The following is an 11,103-nucleotide window of genomic DNA, read 5'->3' on the forward strand; positions in this document are numbered from 1 at the left end:
AGGGCTAACTGGTCTATGTGTTTGCAAGGAAAATGTCTAAGTAATTTTTAACCACAAGAGAGCCTGTTACATGGGGAAGGGGATTACAGGCAAATGGGTATTCTTTAAATTTTTGCTTGCTGGGTTTTTTTTTTTTTTTTTTTTTTTTTGGTACAAAGAGAACCATTAGTTTTACAAGGACAAGTGAGTTCCAAGGATCTCTTGTTCCTGGAAGTGTCTGGGCAGAAGCCGGACAATACTTTGGAAGGGAAACTGTAGGCAAGGGTGAAGAACAGCAGTATTTCCCAATGAGAGGTAAATATAGGGTTCTGGAGGAAGAGAAACACTTTCCTCTTTATAGGAAATCTGACAGAACGTGAGAAAGCTGTTCTGTTAAATTACCTTCCCAGTCTTCGGGTTAGAGGAAAGAGAAAGCCCTCAGGGTTAGTATACCTTAACATCTTATGGACTGCTAATTTTCTCTCTTTTATTTCTTAAAATATGACAGTGACGGTCTCTGCAGCAGTGTTGATTCCGGATGTCATAACATTATAATTCATTATCACTCTCACAAGATAAAGGATGGGGGCTTTCCATTCTTAGTAGTGATTTGACGCAATGTAAAAATTGTGTTAACTTAAAAAAAATGTTTAAGGGGGAATATGAATGACGTCTTTGCTGGTAAACTCTAGAGCAGTTGACATCAGGTGGGAGATACCTCAAATGAAGAGACTCAGATTTGGAATCATGGTCTAAAAAGTGAACCAAGGGGAGGGTGATTTAAATGTATAATTATTACATATGTTACAAAATGATTTAAATACATTGTATATATACATGAAATTGCCAAAAAAAAAAATTAAAAAAAAAATCAACCAAACTGCCTCTTCCTTTTGGGGCTTGGAGAGAACCAGTGAAATTTGGTTTTCTGAGAATTTGCTCATGTATGTTCCTCTGTGAGTTGAGGAATTTGGGGAGTCTCTCTCCATATAAGTAGATGTACACAATGAACCCCATGTACGTCAACTTAGGGCCTTTCTCTTTATATTCAGGCAACTTCCAGTGCCCAGCTGAGTATCTGACATAGACTGAAACTGCGAATGAATGAATGAATGAATGTAACAAGATGAACTTCATCTATTTTGTGATCCAACCTCTGGTATGCCCCAACATAGGCTTCAAACTACTGCTCTCATAAACGTGCCTGATACACCTCCCTCATCTCTTTCTCTTACTCTATGTTCCATGAGAGACTGTCTGCCAAAAGTCTTTCCCTTACAGAAAACTGAGGCTGACTGTAAAGTGTTCCTATGCTGACTGATCGCAGGAAGATGCACACTTAGAACGAGAACACAAGAAAGCACCAATTTTTGAAAAAAGATTCAGGAGTAAAGCTAGCTAGCTATATCCCCTCAATATAACCAGACATGGCATTTAATTATTATCCTGTGCATTAAATCAGTCTAAGCCGGCCAAACCAACTCATATTTCTGGCATGAAATAGCTAGTTTGGCTGCTTATCCTGACCAAACCAATAGAAAATGGTGCCAGAGTCTTGTTTTATTATGTGGGGTGTTGGCATAGACCTATTCTTCTTGTTCAAGAAAGGGTGGGGGGAAGGTACTTGAGTACAAATGTAGCCAGTGGGCTTCCTCCCAGGTTCTCCCTGGAGCTTCTGGAATGCTAATACACACCAGGGATGTTTGGGAAGACTGGATTTCAACTCAGGACAAGAATGTGCCTCACGGCGCTTTAATGCCTCGGCTCCCAAATACAAGTGTTTCAAGTACAAAAATCTGTTGCACAGCTCTTTAAGTTGGTCTGGGAATGTAGCTCAGTGGGAGAATGAGAGAGTATTTGCCCAGCATGTACAAGGTACTAACTTTTGATGACTAGCACCACAACAAACCAAGAAACAAATATTAAGAAATAAAGCATGAATTTAGTACTTCTATGTGTTACAGTATAGTCTCTAGAATCTTTGAAAACTAAATACAATATTGATTTTATTCAACTTAGTTTCTATCTCCACAGAACTCTCAAAGCTTTTGAACTTGAGAGAATTAAGGTATGAAGCATTTTTCCCACAGGAGAACTTCTCACGTGGCCTTGTGACCTCTGATTTCTGACTATGATGCTCTTGTTTGATACAAAACAGAACACTTAGGACCACACTCAGAAGATGGAGCAGAAAACCTTCCCAATCACGGTTTAACAGTAATGAACAAGGTGTCTGGTAGCCAGTTCCACAGGAGGTGAACTGTGTTTGGTTTAGGGTTACCAGTGGGTGAATCAGATAACATAAAAAACAGTAAAAGCCTGATAGAGGTCCAGACCGGGGGTGGGGTTGGGGGAGGGGGGATTCTCAAAAGCAGTAGCACCAACAACCAAACCTATGCTTTGACACTATTATTCCAAGAGTTGACTGAACCAGGAGATGTCCTTTGGTTGGCTACACTGTCCTGTTTTGTGAATTGTATCAAAACTGACAACTTGGGAAGCTCTCTTCAAACCTTGGATAACTAAATTCTCTTGAACATGGGCCATGTTCCCTTCTCGTGGACACATAGTAGCAACTCATTGAAGCTGATTAATTTTATATTTCTCACGTCTTCCCTCCCTCCCTCTCTCTCTCTCCTGTTGCAGAAAACTATTTCCCTGTATCCATGACTATCAAAGTAGGAAAACATAAAGTAGCCTGAGAGGGCATCTTCATGTGTACACGTCACCCACTTGGTGACTGTGAGCTTTGGGAACTGCTTTTTTTTTTTTTTTTTTTTAAATTCTTGAAGAATGGAGCTCCCAGGGCAACACATTTCCCCAGTAACATCTCCCAGTACGACCCAGTACGCCCAGGGATCCTCTTGGGGGTCTGTGGGGGTCTGTGTAATTTGCAAATATTTCCTCCTCTATGTTCCCACTTTTTGAATGTTTAGTATTTAAAACCACAAAGGAAAGTCTCAGTGAGTCAATCAGTCATTTTAATTGCTCGTAAGTATCTGAGTTACTGTGTAGCCTGGGGCTTAATCCTTGGAGATGAACACTGTAAAAACAGCTTTGGCTCAGCTAAACTCTGCCCCTGGGCCCTTTCCTTGACCCAGTCCTGAATAAGAGATAAAATTCCCTTCATGGTTCCATGTGACCACTCCCAACTTGCAGCTAGGTTATGTTGTGTATTCACTTTATATTGGTTGCTTGCAACTTGTCATTCTGTTTGGTTTTTTTAACAGCCATATTATAATTGTTGCTAATTTCCCCAACATTTGACTAAAACTTTCTTTTTTAACCACTGAAAGGGATCAGATCATTGTAATTTTTTTTTTTGTCTGAAAAATTATCCAACCAAAGCTCTTGTTCTTTTAATAAAGTTGATTATTAAGTATCTAAAACACAAGGGGATTCTACTTCAGGGGAGAGGCCAACTAAAGCTGTTTCTCAAGTGAAACAATGTTTTTCTCTGTGTTGCACAAGGGGTTTCTGGGTATGTCCACCCACCCCCAAAGTTTTTCAGCACAACTGTGAGAAAGCAGAAACCGGTTCCACTATAGAAGGGACAGCAGAAAGGAATCTGGACACTCTCTGAGTGTGTCCAGAGGAAGAGTATATTCTCAGCCTAGACATTAGCTGCTAGTGATGACGTAGAGGGACTCACTGTTATCACTCAGTAAAATATTGGATACCAGCTCTGACTTATAAGTGATTTATGCGAAGAGTTCCCCTTTAGAGAAAAATGTTTAATAAAGAATTGTAGAGTCAGCCACTGACCAGTCTAGTTTTGTAGACAGGTACCCCAAAGGATGAGAGGACTGGTTTGTGGGCTGTTTATCCTCCAAACTGAGCTTGTGGAGGACATGCAATTACTTGTTTAAGGCCCTGGACAAGTGGAAGCCAGCTCAGATCTGCAAGGCACTGAGGAGCACTCTGGCATAGTTTCCATGCATGTAAAGGCTAGCCCTCTAAGGCATGTGGTAGTCAGAGAATGCTGCCCTATGACCTTCCAGTTGCTCTGTGAAGTTCTTGTTACACAGAAAGCTTGAGGGATTCTCTCTTTGAAAACCCATGGAAAGAGGGAGAGAGATGCAGCTTGCTCAGCGGTGCCCAAGGACAACCACTAGGTATAAAAAGAGGCCAGGGTCAGTAGTACCTGAGGTCTGGAGCTTTAGCTATAAACTCAGAAACCATCCTGCTGGGGAAATGTTTATGGAAATCCTCCAGGTCAGAGATGTACGGTGGGGGAAGAGAAGAGTGGGTGGGAAGGAATGGCTAGTATCATTTTTTTTTTCCTGCAACTTCTTGCCTCGTTTATATTTGTCAACCATACAGCTAATGACTCTTCAACCTGCACCCGTGCAGGAGTAAGCTGCGGCTTCATTGTCACAGTAAAGAGATCCTACCCTGTGAAGCTTCTGCTAGCTAAAACTCAAAGTGTCTGTGGACAGACTAGCCGATGGGGATATGTCCCAACCCCCTCCCCGTTCTCCCACCAGTATAAAAGGTAATGGGGGCAAGATGGGGAAACTGGAGAAGGAAATGAAATCATGCGGGTACACCAGGAAAAGATAAGTGTCGTGGCAGCAGAGTTGGTGTGTTGTGGCATTACCTCTTGATGAGGCTTCCAAGAAGGCTCCCGCTCATGTCCTGGTGGCTCTGAGAACAAGCATTCTTGCATCAATAGCTAATAGGCTGTCCAACCAGATGTTATCTGGGTGGGATAAGAGGGTGAGAAAACAGACCTGTTGTACGCTGTTGTCAACTACATCACTGTGGTCAGAGAAAGGCTGTTTGTGTGGTGTTTAGCAGGGCCCCTCGTTCACGGTGAGGCAGACCAGATTACGTGGCTGTTTAAATCCATTTCCTCTTGTGATTGGCAAAAAATACGAGAGTTCATAATCATCCATGCATTAGCAAAGCCTTCTTTCCATCATTTCCAAGGGATTTTTCTTATTTTTTTTCAAGAATAGAGCATGCATCCAGCAGAAATCTAAAGCATTGACTTTTCTAAGCAATCTTTTGCAATAAGCACACTTTAAAAAAAAAGAAAAGAAACAAAAAGAAAGAAAAAGAAAACACGCAGCAAAATCTGTCCATGACAGGTACCTGTGACGAGACTGGAGATGATCAGGGGTAAGACCAACATCTGTAGCATCCGCATCAGAAGCTCCCCAGGAAATGAGAAGTACTTGACCTCCCGGTAGCTCATTTTATATGGTCGCAGGGCAAATCCAAGGATAGTACCTGGAGGGACAGAAGAGAAAGAGAGAGAAGGGAAAAATGAGTCTTTGGAAACTAAGGCGACAGCCTCTGAAAAATGAGCAAGTATCTGGCTGGCGGTTACTCAAGCTTGACAAGAGTAATGTATTTAAGCAGCAAATGTTTATACAGCACTGGGAGCAAGGGCTGTATCTGTCTTTGCAGTCATTATGTGGAAGGGTTTGTTGAGTCCAGGCCTTCAAGTAGCATTTGCAGAAAAAAAAAAAAAAAAAAAAAAAAAAAGGCTATCTGGGCTGAGTAAATGAAAAATGTCTCTGTCTAACTTGAATGCAGTGGGACCCGTTTTGACCTGACTTGGTGTAGGTATGAAGATTAGGGTATCATCTGGAGACAAATCAAGCAGTCCTGAGCAAGATGTAATGAAAAGAAAAAGCCTCACGAGAAAGTTCCAGAAGAACAGATTGTAGAGCTGCATAACCACTTATAAAAGCAAACTTCCAATTTACAACAGCAACAACAACAACAACAACAGCAACAAAACCCAAAAAACCCTGGTGCTCACATTGTTGATCTGTTTCAGCATCTCCCTGTCTGTACACACCACACTGTCTTTCTCACAGCAGGGTCTTGACATTGCCTTGGTAACTATATTCTACATACTTGCTAGTCACTGGCAAGAGAAGACTTCAAAATGAGCAACAAAAAAAAAAATTTTCCCAAAAATTTCCAGTTGAAAACTTGATGAGAGGTAGGTAGAGAGAAAGAAAAGTAATTCTCTCCTTAACTTTCCTTCAGTCGAGAAACTTTGAAATGTTCTTTCAGAATAATAAATTCATACACAAACTAGATGAGTCATGACACCTGCTGACATCCAGAAATTAATCTCAGTATCAAATGAATTCACTCCCTCTCCTCTTTCTCCAGCTTACTTTCCTTGCCCAAGGGAATTTAGTCATTTCAAAACTGCAAATACTTTCAAACATTTGCCTTGTGTTGAGATTTCACTTTTTAAAAAGCCTGAACAAATTATAGAGAACATAAGATACCTAATATTGAGATACTTTTTAAACAGCCAGAGGTCAGGGGCGGGAAAGGGGAGGAGTGAACCCAAGGTTTTCCTAGGAATGCAAGAAGTCCTTACGGAAACTAAACTTTCCCAACTTCTTATGAAATGGCTTCTCTGTCTTAAGAAATGGAACACAAAGTTCGTCTCAACCTCCACAGCAACTCCAATTTCAGTTCTTGGGTCTCAGTAACCACGGCTACCCATTCTTCAGCTGTAGACAGAGATGATGTAATAAAAAGCACCTCGATGTATGTGACTAGAAAGTCCAGTTGACCAGGGTCTCGGGAAGTGTAAGAATAATAGGCAAGAGAGGAAAGCAGATTTGGAAAATACAGACAGCTGGGAGCAGAAGCTGCCTGCCTTGGCTCGACCACTTAAATAAGAAGAAGATAATTGAAGTTCCCTGAGCTCTTACTGTAAGTCAGGCATTGCCAGTACTTTTACTCCTGCTAGCAATTTAACCCCCATAACAACTGCAGGATGCAGATGCTATCTCACAGTTTACTGATGGAGATACTTGATCCCAGTGAATGGAAAATTTGTCCAAAGTCAAGTATACCCAGGTGGCAGAGCTAGGACTTCAGGCCACAGAATTTCCATTCAGGTCTCATGTTTTCACTCATCTCTAACACTTTCTGCCTCTCATGATAAACTCTGTTAGCCCTCCATAGTGAGCTTATTTCTAGAATGTTCTGATACGTAATTTCATACATAGGCAGTGTGCAACTGACAAAGTCCCTTCGTTCTCCTAACTGCCTAGTAGCTATTGAACAGTGCACAGAAAGATACCCAGGGAGACAATGTCTCATGAGGTGATATGCTACGTGTACCGGCTGGTTTTGTGTGTCAATTTGACACAATCTAGAGTTATCACAAAGGAACGAGCCTCCCTTGAGGAAATGCCTCCATGAGATCCAGCTGTAAGGCATTTTCTCAATTAATGATCAAGGAGGAAGGGCCCATTAAGGGTGGTGTCATCCCTGGGCTGATAGTCCTGGATTCTATAAGAAAGCAAGATGAGCAAGCTAGGGGAAGCAAGCCAGTAACATCCCTCAATAGCCTCTGCATCAGCTCCTGCTTCCTGCCCTGTGTGAGTTCCAGTCTTGACTTTCTTTGATGATGAACAGCAATGTGGAAGTGTAAGCTGAATAAATCCTTTCCTCCCCAATTTGCTTCTTGGTTATGGTGTTTTTGTAGGAATAGAAACCATGACTAAGATACCTCGTGTCTCCTTATAGCCAACAGACTGGTCCTGCTGGGCAGTGGAGCCCGGACATCAGCTCTTCTGGAGTATGCCTCAGATTCTTTTTTTTTTTTTTTTAATAATTTATTTTTTCTCAAATTGTAATTCATTCACACAGGGGTTATAAACACAGAAAGGCAGGACGTGGGGAAGGGAATGACAATGGAGTGTGGGTGCTCAGGGGGAATACAGACATCCTCAGAACCGGGTATCAGCTGGGTGAAGGTCCAGGGGACAAGTCACCATGACTCTGCCCATGGCCCACCTGTCCCCATCTAAGTTGGTATTGTCTGCCAAGGCTACCTATTTACAAGATCCATGACCACTCAGGCTTGTAAATTTCCACAAAAGCTGCCTGTCTGTAGCCATCTGTTTCAATGTTTTTCTACTGAGACCCAAGACTTGGTGTTAGCATACATGCACAACAGGCCTATTGCTAATTTTAGGCCTATGGCTGATTTTAGGCCTTCAGTGTGTGAGCAGGGCTGCCCCTGACATCTCCTCCCTTCTCTAAGTATAGAAGGTGCCTCAGATTCTTTGTGGGTTAGAATACCGAGTAACAGGTTCAGTTTGGCACTTTGACATATACTATCATTTCCTTCACTACCTGCTCGGTATCTCCAGTCCTGCCCTGACCAGTTCCCTGTTTCCCTTGAGTATCACTGCCTTCTGCTTTTTTATTCCACTTCCCTCTCTTCTCCCCTTTGGACTCTGAAGATCTCTTCCTTCCTCTCCTGATCCCTTTTCTAGCTTCATGATCTCTAGACTCACAGTGTAAGTGTGAGCATACACACACACACACACACACACACACACACACACACACACACACACACCTCAGTTTCACATATTAGAAAAACCATGAAATTTGTCTTTCTAAATCTGGCATATTATACTTAACACAATTTTGCTTCCATCCATTTTCCTGAAAGTATAATTTCATTACTCTTTATGAATGAATATAGTCCCATTGTGTGTATATACCATATTCTCTTAATTCATCTGTTGTTGATGGATATCTAGATTGGTTCCATTCTCATTTCCTATTGAGAATATTACAGCAACAAATATGGATGTACACTCATCTCTGTGATATAAGGCCTTTTAAAAATCTCATTGAAAAAAATCCCCCCCCCCCGCCCAGTGCTGAGGATTTAACTAGGGCCTCACACATTCGAGGTATGCACTGTGAACTACAACTACAATCTTGGCCCTACAATCTGCATCTAAAAGCTCTTTCTTCATCTGGGAGCAGCAGAGGTGAAGCAGCATTCGTTTGTAAGGGAGTAGCTTCAGGACCGATGCTTTGAAGAGTGAAGTTGGATAGGATGGAAACACAATGAAAATTAGATCTGTCCTGGATTAGATTTTGTGTTTACTATCCCTGCTTCGCCAAGTGAGCCATTTCTACCCTTGGGAAAGAGAAGCTCATATTGGGGATGGGGGTATTTGTTGAGCCCTTATTATGTGTTAATAGTAGTCTTTAACCCTCATTACAACTTTATTAGATAGATATTAGCATGTCTATTTTAAAATCAATAAAATGATGCTAAGAAGTCAGTTAACTGATCAGTGGTTGACCTGCGAGTCTTCGAACACCAGGCAGTGCTTTTCCTATTCTATGTTGGTTAAGAGTCCCTCCAATGCAAATACATCTTTGTAGCCTGTGGCTGAGGGTAGTTCAGACAACTATATCCTCCTGGTTCTCAGTATCTTTTAAGTAGCATACTGCTCACAGCCTTCAGTAATGTTGGGTGGTCCAGAGATGTCACAAGAGCACCAGCACACTGTGGAACACTAATCTTTTCATCTGCTTTTTCTCATCTGTCTCTCTCTCTTTTTTTTTAAGACCATGTTGCTAGGTAGCACAGGCTAGTTTGAAACTCGATATGTAGGCAAGGCTCGCCCTGAACTTGTGATTCTATTGTCTCAGCCTCCCAAGTGCTAAGATCACAGACATGTGCCACCATGTTTACCTAAGTAAATCCTCCTTTTAAAGAAACGGTTCAAGTAACTAAATGATTTTATTTAAACAAAATAGCCTGTCTTAAGCATGGTATATACTCACTTATAGGTAGGTATTAGCCATAAAGTAAAGGATAACCATGTTACAATCCACAGACACAGAGAAACTAAGTATCAAGTGTGTGTGTATGTGTGTGTGTGTGTTTTGCAGGAAGTGGGGAACTCATGAATCTCAATATAAAGGGGACATAGAACAGACATAGTATGTAGACAGAGGGAAGGGACTGGATGGGTATGGGATGGGGATGGGAAGAGAAGAGATCAAGTTGGGGAAGGACAGGAGGAGCAAGTACTGGGAGAGACAACTGGATTTGCGGGGAGAGGGAAGGTATCTCTGGGATGAGCTAGAAACCTAGAGCAATGGGAACTCCCGGGGATCTATGAGTGTGAACCGTAACTAAGACTCTCAACAATGGGGCGTAAGGAGCCCGACCCGGCCATCTCTTATAATGATTCAAGACTTCCAGTAGAGGGATGGGGACACCAACACAGCCACAAAACCTTTGACTTGTAATTTATCCTGCCTGCAAGATGTGCCAGGGTATGAAGGTGACCAACCAATGACTGATCCCTGGTTCAGCTTGAGATCTATACCATGAGAAGGAGCCCACCCCTGACACTTCCTGGAGGGCCAGGACTGAGAGACTGGATAGCCCAGATACCTAGAGTTTGGCTAAACATGAATAGAAAAAAAAAGTCAATGAAATGATTCCTAACAATATTCTGCTATACTTATGGTGTCTAGCCCAGTTGCCATTAGAGAGGAAAAAGATTCAGAGACCCACAGTCAAACATAAGATGGAGCTTGGGGAGCCCTGCTGAAGAGGGGGAGGAAGGATACACAGAGGACCTGGTGCACACCTTCGTAGTCCTTCTGTTTGCTGCTTCAGTCTCTATTGAGTTCCTATGTGCATTGATTAGCTGATTCAGAGGACCTTATTCTGGTGTCCTCCATCCCCTCTGACTCCTACATTGGGAGGCAAGGTCTCGAAGCTACTGTTGAGGCCAGGACTATTAGTTTACACATCAGAAAGACCAAGAGCCACTGAGCAGGCAGGTCAAGTGCCACCACTCCACAGCTGGTCGACAGTAGCACTTTGGCGGGATTAGAGAGGGTGAAGGTGTCTGCCTAAAACCCGCAATGAGCAACTGAAGGGCCCGTGGCACCCAGGCTGTCCACTGCACAGCATCAACCTCTCACTGTCTGGCCTCTCCTAGTCACACTGCTGGGTTAAGGAGCCTACGTTATCAGACTGTGTTTGAGCAGCTTTTAGTTCTCTTTCAAAGCGGAACACTTAGGAGTAAACAGACTGTTCAGGTTAACTAATTCTAAGAAGTTCTAGTGCTTATGTGGAAGAAAGGTGCTAAGATGCTTTTGCTTAAGGAAGCTCCCCCCCCCCCCCCCCCCCTCATATGTTCAGTGAGAAGCAAAGGCATTTTTTTCTTCAGTTTTCTGCTCCTGGCCAGTTTCAGTTGTAGGTCTGCTGCTATCCTATCAGCACCAGATCATGAGGAAATGCTCTGAATGGGAAAACTGCCATTTTTTTTCTTTTCCTTTCTTTTCTGTCTCTCTCCTTCC

At 42.5% G+C, this 11,103-nt stretch overlaps 1 protein-coding gene across 1 annotated transcript in view; it reads right to left on the minus strand.

Moving 5' to 3' along the window:
• Positions 1 to 11,103, minus strand: part of Slc1a3 (solute carrier family 1 member 3) — a 76,775-nt gene that overhangs the window by 47,324 nt on the left and 18,348 nt on the right. Inside the window, exon 3 of the mRNA XM_028767554.1 lies at positions 5,077 to 5,214. Coding sequence (XP_028623387.1) covers positions 5,077 to 5,214 — 138 coding nt within the window. The remainder of the gene's footprint in view (positions 1 to 5,076; positions 5,215 to 11,103) is intronic.

Source organism: Grammomys surdaster, unplaced genomic scaffold (assembly GCF_004785775.1).
Source record: "Grammomys surdaster isolate TR1022 unplaced genomic scaffold, NIH_TR_1.0 174, whole genome shotgun sequence".
In the NCBI taxonomy this organism is placed as follows: Eukaryota; Metazoa; Chordata; class Mammalia; order Rodentia; family Muridae; genus Grammomys; species Grammomys surdaster.